General features: G+C 43.1%; 1 protein-coding gene and 1 long non-coding RNA gene across 6 annotated transcripts in view; one reads left to right on the forward strand and one right to left on the reverse strand.

The window, feature by feature from the left end:
* LOC149623055 (uncharacterized) overlaps positions 1 to 28000 on the forward strand; it is a 103638-nt gene that overhangs the window by 61600 nt on the left and 14038 nt on the right. The window lies entirely within an intron of this gene.
* Positions 545 to 27999, reverse strand: Blimp-1 (PR domain zinc finger protein 1). 5 transcript variants are annotated; one of them, XM_089853469.1, is made up of 8 exons: positions 27506 to 27999; positions 21160 to 21261; positions 11877 to 11971; positions 7209 to 7347; positions 6285 to 6491; positions 5841 to 5960; positions 5511 to 5763; positions 545 to 4748 (listed from the first exon to the last, which is right to left on the reverse strand). In XM_089853469.1, exons 3-8 carry the CDS (start codon positions 11969 to 11971, stop codon positions 2527 to 2529), a joined length of 3036 nt encoding a protein of 1011 aa, XP_089709595.1. In that variant the 5' UTR covers positions 21160 to 21261; positions 27506 to 27999; the 3' UTR covers positions 545 to 2526. The 5 variants fall into 5 exon arrangements, with proteins under 5 accessions (XP_089709595.1, XP_089709594.1, XP_089709596.1 ...); XM_089853468.1 differs by lacking the exon at positions 27506 to 27999 and adding an exon at positions 24697 to 25243; XM_089853470.1 differs by lacking the exon at positions 11877 to 11971.

Below are 28000 nucleotides of genomic sequence, written 5' to 3' on the forward strand. Positions count from 1 at the left end.
AACTGATCTGACATTTGGTTTCTCCGTTTCATGGTGGTCGCCATTTTTTTAAATACTCCCATAGAGACTATAAACCCCAAGGAGTGGCAGGTCCCCCCTCTACAAGGGCAAATAATGATGTGCTCCTAAATTGGTACATGAAAGCTTCCGGCCAGTTTAATTTTGCTTAGCGGAAGTCGCCCTGTACCAGGAAAAAGGGGCAACAAGTTGAGGCATTCCTTCCCATGTTCTTTGTTTGTTCCTTCCACTCCTCTTTCCATTCTCTTTGATGCTCCTTAGTTTTTATTGGCGTTTACCATGGAGTAGTTTTATCGGAGTACTAATGGTAGCCGATTGAAAATGCTTAGCCGACTCGATCACGCAACAAGTTGGATAAGTATCCTATAATCGCTCTCCCGTCACTTCAGTTATGTAAATAGCGCCATTTTGACCAAAATTTGACAGGAAAATACAATTTCTTCTTACCTTTAAATTTGTAGAATTCAAAGTTAAAGGGGAACTGTAATAATACGAATTAGGTTAGTGTAAATAAAAGACGGAGATATTATTTCGGAAGGATGTATTTTATTTTCATAGGAATTACACGCGAGTGCCGCCATTTTTATTTTTACAACAACGGGTTAAAACGGAGCCCAGAAAGTTACTAACCCTAATTAACCTATTTTTTTTGGAAACTACCGGAAATATTTCCAACCTATAGCGGCTAAGCTAAAGTCAAAAACGCCAAGAAAGCAGCAAAGGTCAAAGTTCAAAAAGGAATTTAAAACCGAACTGAACTGAACGAATTTAAAACTCTAATCTTATTTAAAAATTTCGTACATTTCGAGGGGATCTTTACTCTTAAATATTTTTCTAGCCCCTCGAACTATTTTAGAAGCTAAGATTTCTACAGATATATAGATAGCCATTGATAACTGGTCAAGGGGGTGGGGGGGTCGAACGATTTTAATACTGTTTTAAGAGGGGGGCTTCCGGGGAAGGCTGAGTTGGAGGAGGGGCAATGTTTCGTCATAATTATCTCTTAGTCGCGCCACTGAATTCATTTCGGTGGGTTTTTTTTTTGAAAATTTGAACTTACCAAACGCGACCAGAGATTTCCATGTTTTGTTTTTATACATACATAATTATTGTTTTATCCCCTTTCCCTATTTGACCCGCGAAGACTAAAGGGGTGACGTCACAATAAATCGGGGGGGGCAGTGTGTGATTGGGGTTAAAATTGAGCTAATCGTTTGTGACAACGTCATATAGACTTAAGAAACGAACAGTGTCGCGGCTACTACATCATATCAGGGAGAGAGGGAGATGCCGCGTGAATAGCGCGAGGTGTCTCTCTCTTTTGGGTGGGGGAAGTAAATCTCCCAGCCAACGGGGGTAGTATGTATCGCCCGGGCCACCGCGAGATCTACCGCGCAAAATCCAAAGTTTTTATCTCATGTAGCGACTATTCGTGATGTCACTTCGCGCATGCTCAATGATCCACCGTTTTCAACCCCTTCCCGCTAGATACGAGTTCTGTTAGCATTAGGCGGCTTCTCCCTCTCTCTCCCTGATCATATTTAGTGAGAAATTATATAAATTGGAAAGAAGTGTCTGTGGCAGTCTATGTAGGTTACGATATTCATTTCTCTCATTAGTCTATGGGGGTGTTGAAATAATAATAATAATATTATTATATAATAATTATAGGAAAATTTACAATAAATAAATAAAATCATTCGTAATTAAAACGTTTGTCTCAATTCGAATTTTAATTTGCATCGGCTCTCGCCATATTTTTTTTTTTTTTTAAAGTTCAAATAATTTATTTGTCGTCAGGTGTCGCGCGTCGCCGAGCCAAGCCGCGAGTTTTAAACATTTAATTAAGTTTAAATGGGAATTAGGTAAAGGGTCAAACAAAGGCTTAACTCGAGGCTAGTCACTATAGGTCAGTTCCAGACTCGACCACCCAGCTTCTATCGCCGATAAACTTTATTTAAACGGTTTTAACTCGAGCTGGTCAGTTCCTGACTTGACCACGTACGCCGTCAGGTGTCGCGCGGCGCCGAGCCGAGCCGCGAGTTTTAAACATTTAATTAAGTTTAAATGGGAATTAGGTAAAGGTCAAACAAAGGCTTAACTCGAGGCTAGTTACTATAGGTCAGTTCCAGACTCGACCACCCTGTAAAGGTCAAACAAAGGCTTAACTCGAGGCTAGCTAGTCACTATAGGTCAGTTCCAGACTCGACCACCCAGCTTCTAGCGCCGATAAACTTTATTTAAACTGTTTTAACACGAGCTGGTCAGTTCCTGACTTGACCACGCAGCTTCTAGCGCCGATAAACTTTATTTAAACGGTTTTAACTCGAGTTGGTCAGTTCCTGACTTGACCACCACGCGGCTTTATTTTTTTAGTTTATTTTTCCGCGAATGGTCAAAGGGTCAATGGGTCAGAATTTTGTTTTTATGAACCGGGAGAGATCTCGTCTCTTTTACTGGTGGGAGGAAGTCCGGAGGATAGACGTTGGGGGGGAGTGATTGTCCTCTTCACTTACTATCTTCCTCAACGTCAATGTGTAACTCTCCGCGACTTTCGCACCTCATGAGGTCATCGTCATTCTCGTTCTCGCAAGGGGAAGCGGCCTCGCTCCGATTGGAGCCGAACGAGTCTCTGGATTCGACGCTTAAAGGTTGTCCGTCGCGGTCGAAATCGCCGTGTCTCAGCCTCCGGGAGGACAAGAGACCGCTGGCGACGTATTCGGACAATTCGCGACCGTCGGGGGAGAGTTCGCCGCCGGAACCGGGGAAATCGTAGCCCCCGGACCGATCTCCGTCCAAGAGATGGTCCAAAACGGCGTTGGGTTGACAAGAAGTCGTTTTCCAATGGGTTCTCAAACCGGAAGCGGAAATGTACTTTTTGTTGCACGTTTGACAGGTGAAAGGTCTCTCGTTGGTGTGTAACCTTTTGTGTAATTTTAAGTGGACGAATTGCGTAAATTTCGCGGGGCAAAGGTCACAAGCGTAGGGTTTCTGTCCGCTATGCAATCGCAAATGCGTTTTCAAGTTACTCGTGCTACTGAACCGCTTTTTGCAAACGTCACACTGATGGGGTTTCTCCCCCGTATGTACCAAATGGTGCTTTTGTAAGTGCGCCAATTGCGTGAAACTTTTGGAGCAAACGTTACACTTAAAGGGGCGTTCCCCCGAATGCGTCCGCAAGTGGACTTTCAAGTTGGACAACTGACCGAATGTTTTGAAGCAAATATTGCACTCGTAGTGCATCTTACCGTCTTTTTTCTTTAAGGGGTAGGGAAGGGATCGGTAACCCCGGGAACCCCCGGTAGGTGAGAAAGGTCCGCCACTGGAAGGCGGGGAATGGGGGGAATGAGGGGAACTGCCCCCGTTTGACCGATGACCGTAGGGCGAAGGTAATCCACGAATCTGCGACGACGCGCTGCCACCGTTGGACGTCTCAACCATCAAAGCCGAGGGAGGTGACCTTTGTAGGACGCCCATTTGTAAAGGGTGGAGGTGAGGGGGTAGATCGTGATGATGGGGGTACCGATCCCCCAAGGTGGAATGGACACCCCCGTCCGGTAAACCCCGAGCGTACATATTGAAGTGAGCCGGCGAGAACATCGGGGTGATTCCGTTAACGTAAAGATAGTTCGAGACGCCATTGGGTAAGGGGTACGGCCCCCCAGGATAGTTCCCGTTACCGCCATTACCACCGCCGTTATTGGGGATTGAGGTGGAAACGGGGGCTTGCACCCCCGACCGATCAGTCGAATCAGGGCTATGCATTTCGGGACTGTGACCATCGGCGTTGGACCGGTAAGGGTTAGCCCCTCGAAAGCCATTGGTGGCGTTGTGTTGTTTCGAATTCGAAGTGGAAGTGGGCGGGTACAAGACGCGATTCGGGACGGTCATCGTCATGGCCGGGACTTCCGGATGATGTTTCAGGTTGACCCCGGAAGGCGGTGGGGCTTCCCCGGGGACGATGACCCGCACGGGTTCTTTCAAAGACTCGCGGTGGCGATGTTGGATTTGGAGAAACTCTCTTCTCAAGGTGTCCGAAGCCTCGGGAGCGCGCGCGTGTCCGTTAGCGAATCTTTGCAACAATAAGTTCTCTAGGATTCCGGGGGGTGAAGGTTTGGGACTGCAACTCATGCGTTGTCCCATTCCTTCGTAGGAAGTGAAAGCGGAACGATGTCCTTCGCCCATCTCGGCCTCTTCCGGGTATTTCGGGCTCTGAGCGTACTTTGGACTGACTGGTTCCGGAGCCGTGTATTGCGTTTCCGGTTTTGATAGATTACTACCATCGGGGACACCCGGAATCCTCTCTTTGACCAGCACCTCCTTTTCGGGCGAGATATGACTCCGGTAATTGTAAGCCTTTGTCATTTTAATCTTGACCTTGCGAAACTCGTTCTTGTCCAGCGATAGAGTCGGGGTGGGTGAATCGGCTCGAGTTCGGCCTTCCTCCTTCTCATCTTGGTCGACCGAATCTTTTACGCCTTTGTCTAATTCGGGTTCCGTTTTGTCGTCACCATTTTCCTTGACCTTCTTGGAGGTCACGTTACTTTTGACGCTAAAGTCCAGGACGTAGTTTTCATTGTCGCTATCGCTGCTGTCTTCGGGTGGTGTTAGAACGGCGTCATCCGGACCTCCGTTGCTATGGTAACCCTCGTCGCTTCGCGTACTACCTTCCGTCGGTGTCAACTGATGAGGACGCTCGGCGTAGTATTCCTTCTCGGGTAAACGTTGACCTGTCGACCCACCCAACAAAGACCATTCAATATACTCCATCGATCGTCAAAACTAATACGAATTAGCGTAGCTTATTCCTGACCAGCGCCACCTACCCATAGCGGCGACTTTGAGAACTACTGTAAGCGGCAAGCCAATCAGATGCCGCCGCTAAAATCTGGTGACGTCACTGACTGGCACTCTCGGGGTCTTACCAAAAATGACGTCACCAGATTTTAGCGACATCTGAATAAATTGGCTTGCGTGTTACAGTAGTTCTCAAAGTCGCCGCTATGGGTAGGTGGCGCTGATCAGGAATAAGGCTAACAGCGCCACCTACCCATAGCGGCGACTTTGAGAACTACTGTAAGCGGCAAGCCAATCAGATGTCGCTAAAATCTGGTGACGTCATTTTTGGTAAGACCCGAGAGTGCCAGTCAGTGACGTCACCAGATTTTAGCGACATCTGATTGGCTTGCCGCTTACAGTAGTTCTCAAAGTCGCCGCTATGGGAAGGTGGCGCTGATCAGGAATAAGGCTAACAGCGCCACCTACCCATAGCGGCGACTTTGAGAACTACTGTAAGCGGCAAGCCAATCAGATGTCGCTAAAATCTGGTGACGTCACTGACTGGCACTCTCGGGTCTTACCAAAAATGACGTCACCAGATTTTAGCGACATCTGATTGGCTTGCCGCTTACAGTAGTTCTCAAAGTCGCCGCTATGGGTAGGTGGCGCTGATCAGGAATAAGGCTAATTAGGACAAGTAAATAGATACTTACGAATTTTCTGTAACATGAGTTCTCCGGTCAGAGGGTAGTTCAATCTCCCGGCGAATTCGCGGCAATACCAAACTAACAGTTCCTGATTAGGCATGACGGCTTTGATGGTGTAGAAATAAATATTCTGTTTAATTTGACAAGCCACTAAATTTTGACTGTCGCTGGAATAGGCCGGATTGACGTATCTCATCCAGTTGGCTTTTTCCACGTCGAACCCGTCGATATAGTAATAAGAATCGGCCGAACTATAAACCTGCCATCCAAAATTATTTCAATATTCGTTATTGTTTCCCGAGCGGAAAAAGAGAGAACTTTAGGTATGGTAATTACCCTCCAAAAGTATTTGCGATTGGCTTCGGTCGGAACGTCTTCGGTGCTATAAATGTCCCCCTTTAAAGGTCCGAATCGTGTTCCGCGTGGAATGTAATCCGTACTCCAAACTCCCAAAACCTTAAAATTTAAAAAGAGAGCTGACTCTTAATATTTTTCGTTTAATTAAAGCATCTCTTTCTATTCGCATCTCCGATTACGAAAATTCGTGACTTTCGTCGGTTACGCGTCTCAATCGATCTAAACCTCAATTAAAGGCGGATTGTTACGCCGCTTTAACCCCTTAAAGACTAGAAAGTAGTCCGCTTGAAGTGGGAATGTTAGCGAAATTAAAAATATTTAAACGAAGATGGACTTTAATTCCTAAAATATAACTCCAACGACAATTAAACTCGTACATTCGAGGTAAGAATTTAAATAACCAAGGACGATATAATTACTTACATCGGATAGTGTCTGCGATGGCCTCAGGACCAGATTTCTGGGTAGACTTCTTTCGGCTCGATTTTTGGCCACTTCTTGCGGACCCGATTCTCGGCCCGTCTCTTGGTCATCGCTGGGTTGGTCCGGAACCCTGTACACGGCCAATTGGTCAAACTCTTCCTCCTTAATGGCGCCGATCTCCCAGGCCCCATCTTCCATTCTACGCACCTATACATAGAACACCGAGGAAACATTAACAGTTACTCCACAACACACTGTTCCAAAAAGGATGACAAGGACCCGAGTTCAGAGGGAGGGGGTCGCGTTTGAAATCAATTTTGAATGGAAAAAGCTCTATGACAAGTGTCATCTTAAACAAGTTGGCATACCTGATATTTCTAAAACCCTAACTTAATTTTAAAGTTAAAATTTAAAAGGCTAAATCGGACAGTAGGTTTCTGTTGGGCGCCTCTGACTGTCTGACGCGAGTCTGCAGGGGTGGCCGCGAAATAATCGCAACTACGATACTATACTGGATCTGTATGGAACTAAGAATGAGAGTATCGTGATGGGTTATAAAAAAAAGAGACAGTAATTTTGATAAAAGTAAAAAAAAAAAGTTGGAAATCAAGGGTGAGTGGGGAAAAGCAATCGTCGTCGCGGGGGGAAGCCGAGTTATCCCAACAACTGCGCGCTTTCCTTATCGCGATACAAAAAGCGTCGCGACGAATTGGAAAAAAGTAAAAACGACAAAGTTAACCGTGACATTCGAGTCGGGGCAAGGTCACTAGGTCTCCTCCACTACCGCGCGCTAACTAGTAAATAAACAAAAACTAAGATCGACGCGGGATACGCCAAATAACGGGCGTACGACTCACTCGAGTTGCCAGAACCCCCCTTATTTGAAGAAATGATTTCTTCTGACAAATTAACTTAATTACTTACCTTGTGGTTTTCAAATACGTTGTGGTTGTTTATCGTCGAGCGCCTGACGGGACATAATTTCCGGAATGCGCTCGTCAATGGCTGAAGCTCCGGTTGCTGGTCAAGCTGCCCCAATGATCGTCCAACTCGACGACAGATTCTATAAACGAAACGAAAGACATTGTCGACTTAAATTGACATAATCGTACGCTTACACGAAGACGCGAGCGTGTCAAAGGGCACGTGCCGAGACAATTGAAAGTTTCACGTGCAAAACATTGATCTTAAGACGTCTGGGCGGGGAAAATAAAGAGGGCATGATGTTTCGGCGAAGTTCAAGGGCGCTTGGGGTTGACGGACCCCATCCGAGATACAATAATCTACACCCCCGAATCGTACAAAAAAACAACCCCGATATGTACCGCTCAGTTACTGACTGACGAATCAGTTACGAAAGTAAATAAACGAAGTTATTAAAAGCGAGGCCCAGGACCTTCCCCCCCCCCCCCGTGGGAAACATTCGGGAAGTGTATTTGTGGTCAAATGGTCAAAGGCAATTCGCTTTAATCCAGGATCAGATTACGACCCCAAATCAAAGCACCATATCAAGAATGGCCCTACGATAAGCCCAGGGTCCCCAAATAGGATTAATCCATCCCTAGCGAGTGTTTTTTTAAAACGTCGTTTGATAATTTCCGATATTAATCAATTTCCGTAGATGTTGTAGAGTTAAGTTCATAATTTTAAAATTCCCGTTAGACGATCAGGCTATCTCGCAATATGTTTTTGGCTCTTTCGCTTTTTTTTGTGGCGCGCTCAAGGTTGAGACGCAGATTAGACAAAGAAGAGGTGAACGCACTATTATCAATTATTAATTCCCATATATATTATATTTATATCAACTCTTATCATTATAACCCCCAACTCTACCACAAAAAAAGAGAAATCAACCGTATAAATGTGTAACAGTGTGTCAGTACAACAAAACAACCCTGAACGTCTTATCGCCGCTTATTGCATACCCTTTAAGTGACTTGCTCGTTTTTAGTTTTGCGCTCTTTAGAGCTGGAAAACTATTGTTCTGTCCCCTTGCGGCTGGGCGCCTATATTCCCCTTTCTTCCCCAGTTTTTGGTGTTACCAATTTGTCCGCGCAAAACTGTAATGTGGCCGAGGCCATCTTGTTGTTTTAACCCTATTAAAAATGGTTATTGACAAGCAGATAGCTTAAATTTCCTTACATAAAGGAGCGAGATGCGAGTGTCGCCCAAAAAGTACCCTTCACTAACTGTATTCCTTGCTCCCTTTGGTTTGGAACCCCAGAAGGTCTATTTATGGCCCAATCGAATTATTCCCCCTCTGATACCTTGGAGGAAAGATGTGAGCTGGAGTACAATTCTATAAGGGCTGATGATACTTTTTATATTAAGTAGTTGGGTCAAATACGGTCGGCGACCTTCCCAAAAAAAGTCTCCCTCTCTCTCTGTCTCTGACGTGGGCGCTCTCGGGGTCTCCTTAACTTAAGAGGCAGCTAGGCGATATGAATATTAAGGGGAGGAGGGTGGTCAGACAGTATCGGAGATCGGCAGGTGTCCCACGTAAGATCAGGGTGACCTTAGAGAAGTATGAAAGGAACCCATAGCTTCCACTTTTCTATAAGGTTATACTGATATTCACCCAAAAGAATTTACTTCCGGAACCGAACCACCGGAAGTAAAATTAAAAACTTAAATTTTTTATAACAGCGTATTACCCCTCGGTTAATATTAAATCTCCCAAGCACAATAAAAACGAGAGAAACCTGCAGAGCTAAAAGGTTTAAGGGGTTAATTTGAGTTTCTTCATTTTGCAAACGCAAACTCCAAAGCTTCTTTTTTTTTCATTTTCTTTGCAATTTTTGGGAGGGAGATTTAATTTGAAATCGGGTGTACGGGGGAATAGATCTTCTTCCGATTTTCTCTCTTTTTGTAAAAGACAAACTGTAATCCCGTCGTCGAAAAGGGCATCAACCAATCAGAGAGACGTGTCTTTTCAATAGGGAAACAAATTTAGAAGAGAAATTTTTGAAAAGGATTGGAAAATTTCTATTGAAAGGAACCGCGTGCGTGCGAAAGGCGAGCCAACTCTTTTGCCAAAAGACGAATTTAAAAGAGAGCTTAACGTACTCCGAGGACACCCCTGCACCTTAGAAAGGCCTGGACTCCGACGTCTAGCAAATTTTATTTTACAACTAACAAACTAACCAACTTTGGAACCCTTTCTCGGTTGTTCGCCGCCGCGGGGCAACTAAGCCCCTAAGCCCGAAACTAACTATACAGGGTGTTCCCCATAACCCTAAAGTATTCCTCCGCGTCCTTTGGGTCAAAGTTAGGACCAGCAAACCCGGAACGCTGTACTTTGAAAAGACAAGTGCTAGGGTTTCGTTAGCGTTACAGGTGGTGGGGGTCCGCCAAGGAATTTTAACTTTCAAATTTTCGCGCTGCCCAACTTTAAAGGATCAGAACGGGTGGGCGACACAAGCCGCGATAGTGGGCGGGTGGACACGACAACTCTCGAGGAAAGTCGCCTCAGAAAGAGATTGGATACTTGCTCTTAAAGATAACTAGGCATTAACGGGACATTTTTATAGCTTTTCTTGCCGACATTTTAGTTCCCTTAGTGAAGCAATTTGGGTTTTGACTTATTAACAATGATTATCAGTCAATCAATCACCCGAAGGAAGTTGGTCAAGTACAGGTTCAAACTGAATTACACGCCTTTTCCTTGGCTTCGCAGTCCCCCCCCCACCTTTATCGAGAAAGTTAACTTTCAGTTAATTTCGTTGAAGTATCCGATCTCTTTAATTTGGTTCAGCGTATGGTTAATCCCTTAGTTGTTGGAAGGAGAGGAGATAGCTTTCCCGCGGAGCACGTCGCTTGGGGCGGGGGGGGGGGTGAGAGGACCTTTTCCGGCAAGTTGAGCTTATGGGGGAAGCTTTTGTTTCGCTTTGCAGGGGCGCCCTTTAAAGTGTATACGCCACCAAAGAGTTAGTCGTCCCGGGCGTAAAAAAAAGCGAAGCGAGAATTCTTTAGAAAAGACTGAGCGCGGGAACAAGCTTAAGCCTCGGCGGATATTTATCCCATCTAAAAAGAAGCGTCCGACTGGAAGGAAAATCTCTAGGGGCTTCGAACAAATATTGTCCTCCTCAATCAAGAACCCGTATCAATTTTTTTCTTTGCCTTCTTACACATTTTTTTTCTCTTTTTTTCTTTTTTGTAACCCCCCCCCAAACGCCCCCACCCCCAAAGGGAGGGTCACCCTGATGGTGATCGACCAAGCGAAACTATAGACGATACCTAATGGATTTCTTGGCGCGATGTATTTTGGGAAACACCGGAAAATGTTAAGTGCTAAATTCTATAGGGTATACATAACAAAAATAAATGATGACTTACTCCTATAGCTTAACCCTCTTTAATTCCGAGGGGATACTCACAGGGCTCCCACCAAAATCTTAAAAATAAATAGGGGAAAAAGGGACTTTTCACGATAAAAATAGGGTAAAATAGGGACCTAAATTCTAAAAGTAGGAACCAAAAACGGACCACTGGTAAAACAAAATGATATCCTTTCTGTGAAAATATCACAAACAGTTAGGAACCTATTACTCTTTTCTATATTTTCGACCAAATAGGATATTATTTCTGACTTTCTTTTGTTTATATTCTTATTCTAAGGGAGCGGTAGGTAAGACTTGATACTGGCTCTAATGTATAAGGAAGGTTTTTTGATTAGAAGTAACTATTTTCGTATTATGTATACTGTTTTTTAAAAAATCCACTGAACTAGAATTTGGGCCTTTACAGGGTTCGTACAAAATTTTTGGAATGAAATTCCCTGACTTTTCCTGGTTTTCCCTGACTAACTTGAACAAATTTCTCTGACCATTTACAATAACGTACATGGCGAAAATATATGAAAACCAATCTTAAACCACTCGAATAATTTTTGCACGAGTTGTTGTTGTTATAAAATTTAGCCAATTAATTCGTTTAAATTGAACATTAAGTAAATCATAAATAACCGGAGCGAGCGAAGCGAGCTGCGGAAATTTGGGGCTCTGGTCAAATCTCAGACAAGACATTTTCAGGTCACCCTTATACTTTTTCTGAGGTTTATAAAAATAGGGTGATTTAAGGACCGAATACCAATTTTAGGGTTGATTAAGGACCTTGTAGGAAAATAGGGACTTTAGGGACTTTTAGGGACCTGGTGGGAGCCCTGTACTCACTCTCGCGGCGTACTTGGTGTTTAGGATAATTAAAGGGTGCCACGTTCTTAGGGTTAAACTGAGTGGAAAGTGTCACCGGAAGTCCGGAACATATAGGGGGTCTATAATATTTGGTGACTCCCCAAACATTGAAAGGGAGTGAGGCACCCCTCGGATTTTTCGGCGCCTGAAGTCAATTGAATGACAAGCCTTTTTTTTTAAATGGAGAAAGTCCATTTTTAAACCAATTAATTTAACAAGAAATAAGTTGGTAATCGAAATAGATAAAATATCAAAACATGCTTGAACACGTGTACGGAACGGAACAAATAAAACAATTCATTCTGGGGATTTAAAACTTGATTCATTCTCAAAATATGATCATGCCAATCGCAAATGAAGGTGCGTGTTGCGTAACAGACGATATACAGGGCCGGCTAACCTTTTACGTATCCTTTCCTGAAGAATGGCCGACAAGGCCAAACTCTCCGTCATGGAAAAGATATTGGACGCCGACGCTGACGAAGCCACCGCCATCTGCAAAGATGTCCCCGACTGATCAGTATCCATGACGTGTATATATAGATAAAAGATCATTCGTCATCACTGATGACGCTTGGCGAGTGACGCTACAGTCATCATAAAGTGACCAACCACTTCACCCCGCAACGCGAGAAGCACTTTTTTTTATAAAAACTCCAAAACTTTAAAAGTTGTTCATTGGCGTGGAAATGTTTGAAAAAAAATCTGTGTTGGTAAAAACGGACGACACTAATGGCAACTGCCCACTTTTACCGTATTATCCTCTACGATAAGTTAACGTACGAGTGCCGAGTGCCGTTGTATTAAACACGCTTCAAAAAATACGGAAATACTTTTCTCGCACTTTTTAAATATTTTTGTAGATTCATTTTTAAAAGCGACTTGGATCTAATGGAGTGTGCGGGTGAACTCTTAACGACCGCGATGGCCCGGGCAACTTGACCGCCGTCCGGCGCGCCAATAGTTGCCACTTTATTGAGCCTCGCGCAAAGTGAGTGCAGGCAAATCTTCGGGACCGTTCCGGAGTAACTCCGGATAGATTATGGAGGCATGGGCACCAAGAAGATATTCTCGGTTGAAGCCAACCCCACTCTTTTATTATTAAGCTATAGGGGTGTTTTTTGGTTAAGGTGCATGGCCGAAGATTCAGTCTTTAACCTTGTAGGTATTCGGGGGTCCTATACGCGTCAAGGGGACCTCTTTGATATAAGTTGGGGTGATTTAATAGCGGCGGGGTCGCGATGAGGGACAATGGAACCGTAGTCGTAACGCGAGTAAAAAGCTCGCGTTTTCACCTGCGACTACTGGAATACATACAAGTAAATAGGAATCATTGTGCCTGGAGATATTATTCGCCCTTTAAAAGTAGTCTAGTAGCGCCGGCTCTCTTCCCGCAAAATCCACATAGATACGCGATAATTCCTGTAAGCTGTATGTATTCCCGGCTATATCTCTTACCAAGTCACTTGACACTGAGCAAACTGTTATTAATGTCTCGATACTAAGTTATATTATAGTGGCAAGTGATATGATTGAATTTAACGGGACCTGTTGAGTACACCATTTTAGTTATTCCTATTGACAAGGTCATGACCTTTAACCTTACACCCTCCGATCGCGTCGCAGCACCGTTCATTTATTTTTTTTTTACCAATTTCTGACTAAAGAACGAAAACTTATTTTGAGAAAAGACTTTTAGCTTCCTGTTGACGAAAGACGCGGCGAATCAACAAGTACTTAAGTTGGGGCTCCCCTATAAGTTGTACTCTGACAAGAAACAGCCCGCTACACGTAAACAGTTATTTATTTACAAATTACAGCAAGCTGCGCGCTCGAGAGAGAGTTACGACGAGATAGTTTCTTGGATGGTGCGGCGGTGGTAGGTTAGGAATTGAAGAACAATGGGTTGATTCTCTCATTGGGAATGGATGGTGCACGGCCAGGTGATATTTGAGAGAGGAGCTAGCCGCGTGCGGCCAGGTGCGCCTAAGGATGAAGACCTTCAGTCGAGCGGAAATTTGATTGTTTTTATACATTACATCGAGAGACTGGCGGGAAGATTCCGGAAGTAGGTAATAAACTCTCCTGCAGGCCACTCTTTCTTTTAGCAACGCGGGGACACACTATCGACAGCCATAGCTATAGTATATAACAACTGTTCTTGCACGTACAGATTGAATTTGGAAATTCTGCGCGTGTTTTTTATAATTTTTTTTTTAATAAAAGAGACCTACAAGGGACTTTCGTTGTTAAGCGGTCAATCGCCTTCCGACCATTAAACTTCCGACTTTTATTTTTTACTTTAAGCATTGGGGGATAATCAATTTAATCATCTTAGAATCACGCATCGTGCAATTAGCCTTATTCCTGATCAGCGCCACCTACCCATAGCGGTGACTTTGAGAACTACCGTAAGCGGCAAGCCAATCAGATGTCGCTAAAATCTGGTGACGTCATTTTTGGTAAGACCCGAGAGTGCCAGTCAGTGAAGTCACCAGATTTTAGCGACATCTGATTGGCTTGCCGCTTACAGTAGTTCTCAAAGTCGCCGCTATGGGTAGGTGGCGCTGATCAGGAATAAGGCTAATTATACTAAATACAATTGAAACCCCGCTTTTAAAACAAATGGTCCAATGCAGGTGAGAATAGTTCTAAACTATTTCGAAAAATAAAAACGCGTCTTTAAATTTATTTACAGTTTTTCGAAAGGGAACGTTGCGTGTTTGCGAGCAGCGTCAGTTTGACCTTGGACATTACAAAAACTAGTTTGATCGCTGCTGCTGCTCGATGGCGAAGTAATTTTAACAAGGTCGACCGCCTTCAACCCGTTAAACGACAATAATCGCGCCTAGATAACGGTAAAAAAATGAAGGCTGCATACATACATGCATGCAGTTAGAATTGAAGTAATTAACAAAATCATATCCGCGCATTCAGTCCCCCACCCCCTTTCAAATCGTTTAACAGTCCACTAAAGTGTACCGCGTGCCTTTATCTCCTTAGATTTCAACAAATTCTTTCCCACGAGGTTGAGGTTAAAGTTCAAGGCGGGGGGCAAGGGGGTGAACTAAGAAAGGAGGAGAGAAGAGAAAGTTTGAGTTCTTGAAAGATTTACGCAACTGTCCGGTTAACTCGGACTAAAGAAGTCCCTTCCTGTCGTAACTCTCTCTTTCTCAATAGTATGGAAGCTTTATCTCTGGTCAGCGAGCGAACGCATTTTGACCCGAGGCTACTGAAGGTTACGAGAAGAAAAAACCCCCGATAAAATGGGGTTTTTAAATATATTTCCAGCTATGGGTACGTCTGATGCATGCACATCTGGATATGTTATGTCAAACTTTGTTAACGGACTATTGTACAGAGATATTCAGCTAGGGGACGTAATAATTTATATCTTTCTCCGTTGCTCGATTGATTCTAAAAATAGCCTCGGGTCAAGCTTGGGCCGGCCGCCGGATCTCCCGATAAAGATATATCGTTCTGTTTACCGGTGTTAGAATTCTTCGCTATACGGCCTTTACCTTTTACCCCAAACTCTTTTTCCGTTTTGAAACTGAATCCAATCATTGAATTATGTCTCGAAAATATATAAATATACACAAAGGCTTCACGCGAAATCCGAGATATTGGATTTCCGCTACAAAAATTATGATTTATTAAAAGGGGGAAGTTATTAAAAATGATTATTATTTTGGTAACTCGATATATTTGGCGGTGACCGCTCTCTCTTTCTCTCTCTCCTCGATTTTGTCCATTCGAAATGGTCAGTTTAGGCTTAGCAATGAACGGTTTAAAAGTTCGATACCCAATTAAGTGGACAGGATTCAATTTTATTTATTAATAAATATATTAACCCGTTTTAAATTTCAAAGTCTATATACATTGATCATACGCGGAAGAAGCTAGACGATGGTTGGAATTAACCATGACCCAAATTGGAAAACGAAAGTTGTTGAGACGGGAAAATAATATTTTGTTTGTCCCTTAACCGGTTCAGAGTTATTTCTTAATATTTTTTGTCCAGTCTAGCTAGCTAGCCTATAGCTTTCTCTTTCCAACATAAGAAACCAGTCCGGAGGATCGAGATACATACTCCGTGTTTCTACTTAAATTTAAATATTACTAAAAACTTCCGTCAACTTTATTATTATAACAGGGTTCATACAACTTTTGGAAAACAAATTTCCCCGAGTTTTCCATGGGTTTTTTCCCCATATACTTCCCCGAGTTTTCCAGGTTTTTCCCCAATTGAGCAAATGTTAACGAAGGAGGGGGGACAAATGGGACTATAACATCCTCAAAGGACATCCCCGTATCTCTAGTAGAACCAGAGTTACGAGCCTCCAAAGTTTCTTGTTATGTTAATCCTATAGAGGGGGTATGTTTACGATCATTTTGCATAATTACTCGGCCCCTGTTTGTCGAAGCCCCAAGTTTTTAGTATGCTTGGATAGGGGATAAATTGGACTGTAACATACTCAAAGGACATCCCCCCTATGTCTAGTAGACACAGAGTTAGGAGCCTCCAAAGTATAGTGTAATGTTAATCCTATGGAGAGGGGTATGTTCACGAACATTTTGCTTAATTACTCGGCCCCTGTTTGACGCAAATTTCCCTGATTTCCCTGGATTTCCCTGGATTTTACTAAAAATTCTAAATTTCCCTGAATTTTCCCCGAGGTTTTTGTCAGCTATTTATTTATTTCCCTGTTTTCCAGGTTTGTATGAACCCTGTTATAGTCCACGAGCGGCTTGCTTGATCCTCGAAACCCGCGCCTCAAAATACCTTAACTTTAAACGTTGCACCCTTTAAGTCGTTCAGCTGATACCATTGCAAGTGGTCTAACCTTGGGCGTACTTGAATTAATGTAAAGGGCAAAAAAAAAATGAACGAAACTAAAAGGCAGTTGGCGAAATAATTTTCTTGGGAGAGAGAGAGAGAGAGAGAGAGAGAGAGAGAGAGAGAGAGAGAGAGAGAGAGAGAGAGAGAGAGAGAGAGAGAGAGAGAGAGAGGGAGAGAGAGAGATAGGAGATAGTAATCGGGTTTTATAGTTAGAACCGCTATGAATGTATACGTCGGCCTTGAACTACTTTCGCTTTTAAAACTCTGTTCCGCTCTTTTTTATTTTAACTCTCGTTTTTCCTAGGGCTCTGTCTAAGATACAGGGTGTTTCTAATGAAGTTTGTCATTACTTAATTAAAGGATGTTGCGTACTTATTTGGGTCTTTAATTAATAACAGAATTCACGATCAGAAACACCCTGTATAGCCTTAAAACGAGTCTTTTCTTTTCGGTGAAAACGCCCGCCTAGATTAAATTAATTTTTCCCAACCAACCCGTGATTTTAATCGCAATTAATGTTAGATTACGATGAAGTATTTTACGAGTAAACATTTACAGAAAATACTCACCATATTATAGTATAGACTAATGGCACCCCATGTTATTTGCCCATAGACATTAATACAGTCAAAGCTGGGAAACTGCCATTACTCTAAAGACGCGTAATGATCACAACAACCGCAAATTAATAAATATCGAGAGGCCCAATTAGCTTGATCATGACTGATGCTTAATTAGCAATCATTAGATAATGAGCTAAATTGAGGAGGCGCAAGCCTTTGGACAGCGCGACTGAGAAAGAGGGACCCCGATCACCGAAAGTTGGAATTAGTGAAAGGCGACGCGAGGTGCTTGAGTGAGTGTGTTTTGGGGCGCAGCCGCGATGGCCCCGTTGGGGGAAGTTTCTCCGAGAAACATCTTTTTGGGGGGCGAGTATATACGCATGCCCAGAGCGGAGCCCCAAGATTGGAGGAGGAGGGCTCCGCTATTACGGGAGTCCAACCTCCCTCCCTCCCATTAAAGACACAAGGGTTAACTTAAGCCTAACGGTATATAAAACTATTAACTTAATAAAAAAAACCCGATATACGCGGTTTTAATTTTGAGAAAGAGATCTAGAGAAAGAGAAAAAAGAGTCGATTTTTTATTCCCTGGCCGTACATGAATGTCTGATCGATAGCTGATCGGGTAAGGTGGACCCAAGGTCGCCAGCCCACAGTCTGATTTCGATTCCAATTGACAGCGTTGTAAAAGGCGGACGCCATTAAATAATTACCTTAACAACGGTATCAACTAAGAATGAGAAAAAGGGTTTTAAACTACTTTCATCCGAGTTGAAGTTAAAAAAATGTGACCTCCAAATTAAAACAAGAAAAAAACTTTATGACTAAAACAAGATGGTTCACCATAAAGTTTCATATTCACTTTAGGTTAGAGAAATTTTTCCCGATTTCTTAACTTTAACCTTAAGTGGTGCACTCTAGCATTTCGGGTGGGTGCTTTTACTTGTATTATTTATTCAGTTTAGTACCAGAAAATCTGGGACGGGACTAAAAACCTTTTCGCATTTAACCCTGATCTCTTAACCCCTCCAAAAAAAGTGAAATTTCTATAAAATTCTACCATGAAAATTCAAGCCATAGTCTTAATTCTTTCCAATTCTTAATTTGAGAAGGATTAATTACCAGCTTGAATCGAGAGTAATATTACGGGGAGAAATGAAATAATTCCTGCCGCGTCGGTGACAACTATCGTAGGTACATATAAAAAAGGCCTAGAAGAACTAATTTAATTTGGTAAGAAAAAGTGGAACTTTCAAATTTTTCAAGAAAGCTAGGGGGGGGGGGGGTTTGACTACTAAAATGAATTTGCATTTTATACGTTTGTTTCAGGGTCGTCCGCGCTGGTCCGTGCGAGATAACTAGCTATGTAGTTTAAACCGGGAATGCCAAATCGAGGAATAAATTAAGCCTTAATTAAGTATATAACGAACGAAATTAGTTTCGCCTAAATCGTACGATTGTACTATTTTTAACATAACAAATTAACTAAAAATGTACAGTTGCAATTACCCTTTGAGGCCTTTTTTAGAGGCGATTGGTCCACCCTGTTCGATAATGTACCAAGGGGTAAAACACTTCGACGTTTCTAAATGTTTGTTATCGTTAAACAACACGCGCCTTTCAGTTTAAATTAATAATAATTTAGATTAATTATTAAAAATAATAAATGAAAAAAGAAAAGTATTGGAATTTTCTCCATATTTAAGAAACAGTTACTTCAAGGACAAAGACGCCAGGTAAAAAAGAAGGAAAGTAAATTCGACCTTGCCACCTGAGCGCCAAGACGCGACGCTGAGAAAATTGTATCACAGTCCCCGTTAATTTAAAACGCTAGTAACACGCGGCCATTATCACCTGAGAGTAAAGATAGTGATAGAAGACACTAAGACCCATTAACTAACTCAGTGCCTTGTCGGGTTGACCACGAAATAGGTGGAGCGCCTTTTGGTGCCTGCCTATATGATAAGCAAATATTTAAAGGAACTTTTCCCAAAGAGATATTATTGTAAAGGAACCGTGCATTTTTTTGGGCTCTTTTTGGGCGAGGTTAAAAAATTAACGCTTTCACTTTATAGATTCAGTAATGGAATCCGTAACTACAGCGTGCACCCGCGCGCGGAAGGATACATTATCTTATTCTATTTTAAAAGGAACCCATAATGTTTTATATTATATCGTTCAAACTTCAAGAGATTTAACTACACAGGGTGTTGCGAAACGGAAGGACCGAAGTATACAATGGGATGGTTCTATACTACATCTATGACCGATTTCACCCCCACAATGGACCCCCCATTGACCCCGTTTAAACTGAAAGGCAATAATTACTAAATTAATTAAGAGGTCATCCTTAAAACAATCCAATATTTGTAAACTAATTCGGTCCTATAAATAATTACTCTCCAATTTGGGAACACATTCTATGCCAAAATTGGTTGGTATTGAGGCGTCCCCCCGCTCCCCCGAGGCGGGTTCATTTTCAGTACAAATCCCCCCCCCCCCACCAAGGCATGGTCGCTACCCTTAAAACATTGAGAGAGAGAGACCTTAATAATTTGACGAGTCTTCCAAGGGCTAATTTACAATCTTAAAAGACGTCAATTTTCCCCCTTGAGAACGGTTAAAATCGAGGCTATTCTAAGGTTGCCTTAGTACCTTTATACACGCGGAATAAGTGGCTCGTCTCTTGCAATCTTAAAAGGCATCAGTTATGTTAGTAAAATGTAGGCGAGAGTGGTGACTAGTTAGGGTGCAAGTACTCGAAATAAATCGCTCCAACGATCCGAAATGAATTAATATCGCCAGGGAAATTGAATTTGGTTCAAGGGGAGGGGGGGGGGTCAAAAGTTGGGCGCCTGCCCACTCGAACACGTCTTGCCGCGTTCCATCCGTCCCACTTGGGACGTTTTCCCGACATGGCCTCGAGGCGTGCGGATAGATACCAGAGCGGAAAGAGAAACGGCAGCTATATTCGAAAGTGTATTTTCCAACTTTTCCCAACAAATTTTACTTATTTTTTCCCTTTAAAGAAATATATCAACCTGAAGTTTTAACACTCAACATGTAAAGTCTCGGAATGAATCACAATTTCAACAAAGGAACGGTTTTCGAGAGTGTTTTGTAGGTGACCCCTTAATCAACTGAAGGTGGGACTCAAAATTGATGGCCCATAGAACCATCTCACGGTCCTATGATTACCCTAAAAGTTTTTAACATCCATGATATTTGGATAACTTTGGGTTAAACTACTTTTGTCTTTTGGCGAAGAAATTGAGAGAAATTTTGAAAACCCTCGGCTCTCGATTTTTCTCTCTCGTTTTCTTCCCTCGAAGGGCTCTTCCACGCACTTTAACCCCCCCCCCTTACATTTTTGACGTAGAATATGACGTCACTAAAGTGAGTGGGTGTAGGGGTCAAAGTTCAACCCGGTAATATTATCAAAACGACTCCGGTAAACTCTATTAAATACCAATTTGAAAGTTGTAACGCGTGTCAAGCTGCGTTGGGCCATTTTCAAATTAGAAAAAAAAATTGAATAAAACAAGTAGTCGCGGAGATAAGAGATGACGACAGGCAATGAGTTACAGGTATACAGGGTGTTACAAAAAGAAAGGACCGAAGTACAGTTAGATGGTTTTTGAGTCCTATAATTGCTCTCCTCTTTCGGAAAAACCTGTATATTGCGCGGGGGTAGAACCCCTCGGTTAGAATGGGGGGAGGAGGAGGGAATGACTTTTTTAATCTAATTAGGCACTTGTCACCACTCACCAGAGCGCGTCTCTTTCAAATTTGCGGGGAGATTGGGGGGGTGTTGCCAAGAAGAGAAGAGGATTATGGCTGAAGGCGTCGCGGGGGGATTAGCCCCAGGGACGATACAAATCCGCTACGCCCCGCGCGCAACGACAAAATAAAATTGGATAAAATAAAATAAGTTCAATAGAAAGTCCGCGAATCCCCCTCGGGGGTCTCGAGCCCCTTACGCCAACGAAAGGTATTGTGGGATACGCTCTTCATTGTGTATCAGATCGAGTAAAGGCGAGCAAATCCTAAAATCAAATGATTGATTTTGTATCCACACTTTGTTTGCTTACGTCTAAAGCTAAGTTCAATTCAATAAAACGCGATAAAGCGATCATTGTTGGCAAGTACCAGAGCCCGGAAACAAATAAACGCAAAGTTATAGCCGCTTTCAAATATAAAAGGGGGCGTGGCGAGGTGGGGGGAGGGGACTTGATTGATTTGACAAGAGGAGATTTAAAACAATGGCTTAGACTTACCGGAAACCGTTGGTAATTGAACTCCTCCTCCGTTTCTCCGACGCCGACGGACAAAGCCTTCTCGTTGAACCCACTCTCAAGATAAACACCAAGGATTTAGTCCTGAAAACGCAATAATTAAGACCAAATTATTAAAGGAATAGAATTAAAATTAATTATTCTAGCGCAAAGATCAGAAGATCAGCATTAAACAGGGTGTTCCTCAAAGGGAGGACCGAAATACAATGGGATGGTTCTAAGGGAACACCTTGTATACCGTCAACAAACAATGAACATTTTGTACAAGAACCCTCAAAGAGTATGTAACAAAATCAATTAATAAATATTTGTAACTTTAATGACCTTTAAATTGCATTCGTATAAACGTTTCCTTCCCGAAAAGGCTTAGGTATGTTTAATTAAAATGGCGTAGTCAATTAGTCAAATTGTTTCAGTTGGAAGGGTGGGGGGATTAAGAGAGGGGGCGTTTATAAATAATAAGAAGGGATTATGTTTCGCGAGAGAGAACGAACCGGTTTCGCGTGGCGAATAAAGAATTCGGTTCAAACAATTTTACCACGAGTTCGTTGAGAGATATTTTTAGGCGGAAGTAGAAATATACGAAACCGCTATGAAAAGGTAATCGAGTCGACTGAGCTCAGCATCAACCGCGGACGAGAGCGTTGGGGAAGGCGCCCCAGACGCCAACAATCCTCTTTAGCTAAGATGAGGTAAGATTGGTACAAGGGTAATGACCGCGCTTGGCCCACTCACTCGCGACGAACAGAAACCGGAGAAGAAAGATCGCCGCCGCCATCTTGCAATTCTTTTCAAGGTAGAGGACGGACAACTAACCACCACGTCTTCCTTCTACCTTCCCCCCCCCCCATCCCCAACACCCGAACTTGAACTTGAAAAAAAGAACTTCCTTAATATGGACGGACAAACTATCTAGAAAATAAGATATCTATTTACATTTAACATAAGTATTTTCATTACTCAACAAATAATTTTCAGATTAGCTAATAAACTTTTCCTCGTTGTGTGCGAATGCAAGTGAACTTGTCAGTTATTTGTGACGTGCGCAATGCAACCGTTATCTACGACAGAGGGTTCGTTTCGGTAATCATTTAGTTAGTGGAAAACGGTGACCCAGGGCCGTCGAGAGAGAGGGGGGAGGGGCAATTCGGTCAGCTTTCCCTTGGCCGGTACCTTCTAGGGGGCCCGGGTCACCTGTAAAGCTGTCTTTTTAAACGGGCCCGGGATTTCGTCACTCTCTCGACGGCTCTGGGCAAACCCGAAGCGCGGGTATACATTCCAAGATTGCAAGTGCAGAGAGAGTAATATGTTTTAAAAGAGAGCGAGAGAGAGAGAGAGAGAGGTGTTTTTGCAATTTGATTTGAGACATACTGTCTTTTTTTTCTCGCACTTGGTTCATTGTATCGTGTAATGTATTCTAAAATGTGGTTGCATTGACCACTCTTTATTGAATTTCGCCTCAAGTGCACTACTGACTATATAAGCTAGCTGTCATCGGTTTCTCTTTGAAATCCCGGCCTGTCCCGATTGTCCCTAGCTTGACCGCGTCCACCACCACCACCGCCGGTGCAGCTAGGCTTTAGTCGCTCCAATGAACTTTCTCCCCCAAAAATATAACACCCTAGCAATATATTCTTCTTTCATTTTATAACGGACAACGACGACACATTTTGACCATAACGGAACTAAATTAATCAAAAGATATGGATGCGTGGTGTGGTACCCGCTGCCGAATGGCTAACCAATGACCACGCAGGTTGCATCTCCGATATAGACTCTGAATTAAGATGAGCGAGTTTTGATAACGTTTTGATTAATCTACTTCGGCGCGTGTCATATTCTTTGTGTGGTAAGGGATTGTGTAACGCGATTCTTAAGTTATAAAGTGCAGGTTCTATATTTCTGGGGGGGTTCTCCCCCTACCCGTCCTCGGTCAATTTTTTGTTAGGGCCAAAGCAGTACGCGGCGTTGACCAGCTGGCTCCAAACATTTTTATTTTTGGGGCAAACAAAACAAAAAGGCGCAAAAAAATGATAAAATGCAATTTGTTGGGAGAAAACCATTGCTGGGGACAAGACACCATCTTGACGCTTTCGCTCGGATAAACTTTCTACCTAGACTACTTTCGTCAGTGGTATTCATGCGCCCTAACCTTACGCGTACTTTACTTTCTCAAAATAGAGAAAAATGGACAGTGTCCGTCCATTACGGGGGAGGGTTTTTTGGACAAGATGACCCATATAAATATACGTCGACTAAAAATGGCATTAAATTGAAAAGTAACAATGAATCACGAAACGTTTAAACGGAAGTTGATGTATCAGTTCCGGGCTAGCTGAGAGGTGACCCGAGTTGCGAGGATGGGATGGGATGCCTGGCGCTTCCTCGTATGACACTGTACGCGTGTTATTGTTAGCGACCTAGCTGATGGGGTTTAATATCGAACTTCACGGTCCAGCGCTTGCCCTCGCTCCCAGAGATTCAATCTCCGCGTGACAGTTTGACCGCCATTCGACGCGTCTAACCTAAGCCTTTTAACACTCGTCTCAATTAGCTTAATAGCAACCGTGCGCTAAAAGGGGGCTAGAACCCCACCGCCCCCCCCCCGTTTCTTAACTTTAACCGTTTGTTGTCAGAGGATCTATGAGGGTTTGAAACTGAATCGAACTGAATACTACGAGGTTTTCAGTCTGTTTAATTGCACTCACAAATGACTGGCAACACTTATCTTCATTTTATTTATAAATAAAATACAGTACAGGCAAGTAATTGTGGCGTATTAAACTTCGTAAGAAAGAAAGTAGTGCTAGACATAAACCGAAATTTACAGTATTTGGAGCCGCTGCACTTTGAATTAGTTTCACTTCGAGCTAGAGACGCTAGAAATAACCTTTGACCCCTGGAATGGCACGCCAACGATAAGAAGACGTATATACGGGTGGTGTTCCTTCCTAGAGACTGATAATTATTTTGAAAAAGAGGTACTATCCCCCGGGGGCCGGGACTATGGGGCTTCTTAAAAAAAGAGTGTTGTCGAAAAAGGTTTAGACTGTCTCGGGTCAGGTCAGATCGGGTCGTCGAACCAAAAGGGGCGCAAAGTTATCACGCTCTAAACCCCAACAGAGAGGGAGAGAGAGAGCCCCCCTTTATAACCCCCCCCCCCGCCTGTTCGCGATAAAAGAACCCCCGGGACAAAGGGTGAACCCCTAGACCTAGAACCCCCTCCCCCTTAGTCTAGTTCAAGTAAAAAAGATAGCTTGGAATGCCGATAGACTTTAAAGGGACAGTGTCATAGTTGACCCCCCCAAAGGCACAGTTTCAAGAGAAATAAGCATACTAGCATTGCCCAATTGGGAATAGTGGACCTTAAATAGAACTTTAGACCAACTCTAACGCGTGTTGTTGTCGTTGTTTTTGTTTTCAACTTTCGAAATCAACAAAACCACTCTTGATTGGGGGTTAATCATGACAGACAAACAATTAACTTTCCGCGTTATAGATAAGGGATAATTAACTTACCAGCCCTGGAGTAAACCATTAAAATTAATCCATTGTTATCGCAAAAACACACGCGGTAATCCATGTTTAAAAACACCGTCAAGTTATTTAAACGCAATTTGACAAAATTCTTTAATTTCAAAATACGTTGCACGAACGGATGTTAACCCTAACGGGGAATTAAGAGCGGGCCAAGGAATGGATCTCTCCGGCGGCGAGAGCGAATTTGAGCGCGAAATTCGAGACAGGCGGGCAAGGAGGGACCCGTTGCCACTAACGTTAGCACACCTGACTAGGTAGAGCCGAAGCTAACGGGCGACTGTACGGAAGAAGTGAAATTAGAAATGCCGGCACTCGACGAACTTGAAAACCGGTAGAAAAGTCGCAATCTCCGGCCGACCGAGAGATACAACCACGGTCACGGGCAACCAACACTCTTACCTCCTTCCCCCCCTCTTTTACTCTTTACACTTGCTAAAACTAGTATTACTCCCCGAAAGAGAGAGAATGTTATCCTAAAAACTACCTCTCTCTCTCCTCTCTAGCTTCCCAATTTTGCTTCCTGGTCCTCGGTTTTGGCCTCCCCTCGCTACCATTCAAGTTCAGTTAGTTTTTCCGGTCGGTGGTTACCCCCCCCCGCTCCCCTCCCTCCCCCAGCCGAAAAAAAGGAACCACTACCACCAACAACAGGTATGAGAGCGCCACTTTGAATTCTCCCCCTGGTGGAGTATCTAAGAATTAGACTAGTTTTCAAGGGCGCAACAAAGAGCGCGGCTCCGTTTCGGAAACTTTGTTCAATTACTGGAACCGATACTGATTACAACCGATTATTTAAACCAATGAAATCGATATCAACCCTGTTAATAACCAAAAAAAAATCGGTAAATTCAGGGTTCATACAACTTTTGGAAAACAATTTTCCCTAAGATTTCCAAGTTTTTCCCCAAATACTTCCCTGAATTTTCCCGTATATGGAGTATCCTATGGGGCAAATGTTAACGAAGGAGGTGGGGGCAAATATGACTATTACACAATCAAAGGACATCCCCGTATCTCTAATATAACCAGAGTTATGAGCCTCCAAAGTATAGTGTAATGTTAATCCTATAGAGGGTATGTTTATGAACATTTTGCTTAATTACTCGGCCCCTGATTGACGCAAATTTCCCTGATTTCCCTGAATTTTACTAAAAATTCCAAATTTCCCTGAGTTTTCCCTGCGGTTTTTGTCAACTATTTATTTCCCTGATTTTTCCAGGTTTTCCCTGTTTTCCAGGTTTGTATGAACCCTGTAAATGAACCCCCGAACCGATTATTCGGTAAAAATCGGTAAATGAACCCCCGAACCGATTATTCGGTAAAAATCGGTAAATGAACCCCCGAACCGATTATTCGGTAAACGCTAAATGAACCCCCGAACCGATTATTCGGTAATAATCGGTAAATGAACCCCCGAACCGATTATTCGGTAAAAATCGGTAAATAAACCCCGAACCGATTATTCGGTAATAATCGGTAAATGAACCTCGAACCGATATAGGCCTTATCTTAAAGTGTACCCATCACTTGTAATTTCGAGATGACCACTCAAGCTAAATAATTCTAATTGCTCCTCAATTAATTTTTATATTAGTTATATTGATAGGGTTTAATTCCTCTTGCGTGTATAGAGAGAGAGGGGGGGGGGTGTTAATTCCTTCTGTTCTCTTCCGGAACACCGAATGGTGGTGGGGTGGGGGGGTGCATGCAGGTAAGTGAGGTAAGGATGGTTTAAGGTGAATGAACTATCTCGGAGCCGGCCGCCTTCCTCAAGATCGGAAACATTAATTTGGCCCAGAAACGAAGCCCATGAACAGTGAACTTTCAAGAAAACTCGGTGAAATTTTCGGGGGAAAAACTATATTCAGAAGACGCCACTCAACGCCATTCCAGAGAAACAGGACTTATCGGTGACGCGCTATAAGCTAACTTCAACCAAATTTGCCTGTTCTTAAGAAAAACACAGAGTACAATTCAATATCCTATTGTCTTACATATACAGAGGGTGTTTAATAACGATAATTAAAGGGTGCTGTGTCCTTGTGGTCAAACTGAGTGGACAAGCAATGTCATGATCGGAACATGGGATTCATTTAGATTTAAGAGGGTGCCGCGTCCTTGTGGTCAAACTAAGTGGACAAACAATGTCACCGGAACATGGGATTCATTTAGATATAAGAGGGTGCCGCGTCCTTGTGGTCAAACTGAGTGGACAAGCAATGTCATGACCGGAACATGGGATTCATATAGATATAAGAGGGTGCCGCGTCCTTGTGGTCAAACTGAGTGGACAAGCAATGTCATGACCGGAACATGGGACTCATTTAGATATAAGAGGGTGCCGCGTCCTAGTGGTCAAGCTGAGTGGACAAACAATGTCATGACCGGAACACGGAGTTCATTTAGATATAAGAGGGTGCCGCGTCCTTGTGGTCAAACTGAGTGGACAAACAATGTCATGACCGGAACACGGGTCTCATTTAGTTATAAGGAGATACGGGCTTTGCCTTGACCCCTAACACGAGAGGAAATAGCCACGCGTGTTTAGAGTAAAGACGTATCAATCAGCTTTAGAAGCCGGTATGTTGATGACCCCAGCGTGTTCCGGTGACACTTTCCACCACTCAGTTTGACCCATAGAACACGGCACCCTTTCATTTATGGCAATCTTATTATAAAAAAAACACCCGCGTGTATGTATTCTAACCCAATATCCGAAAATATTTTAAACTAATTACAAATAATTAATAGGCCTATAAAAAAAGTAATAAAAAAATTCATTTGAACTCACCAAAAATAAAGTGATTCCGTCCAAGATGGTTGTTATAACAATGCCAAGTTCAGTGACCTCTTCTTAACCTTTCTTTTCTTCTCTTGAAATAAATAATTGGCGATAATCTCTTCACACAAAATATGTCACAACCAATAAGTCTTGTCGTCACACAAATCACGAATCGTCGATTGTAGATTGTAGTAGAAAATAAATATTTGTCACAAAAGTCACGGATTCACGAGGCACACGCGCAAAACACACACCCTGTCTCGCCTCTCTCGCTAAACTAGTCTGATCGTTTTAAATGTTACCTTCATTCTGATTTTGGCAATTTCTCTGACCAAGTCACCTATAGAGTAGAAGCCGCTCTTCACGAGTATCCCCCCCCCCCTTTCCAAAGGGAAGCACGGAGGACGCTGCCTGGTCGGGTGGGAAAGGAAACTCAGTCAATAGCTAGGTCTTTAGGTAAAGTTCATCTCGGCTGCTAGCGGCTAGCTAACTCGAGCTTTTTAG

This window comes from Phalangium opilio, unplaced genomic scaffold, assembly GCF_054372755.1.
Source record: "Phalangium opilio isolate 3A_F unplaced genomic scaffold, DU_Popi_V2 ptg000115l_1, whole genome shotgun sequence".
Lineage (NCBI taxonomy): Eukaryota > Metazoa > Arthropoda > Arachnida > Opiliones > Phalangiidae > Phalangium > Phalangium opilio.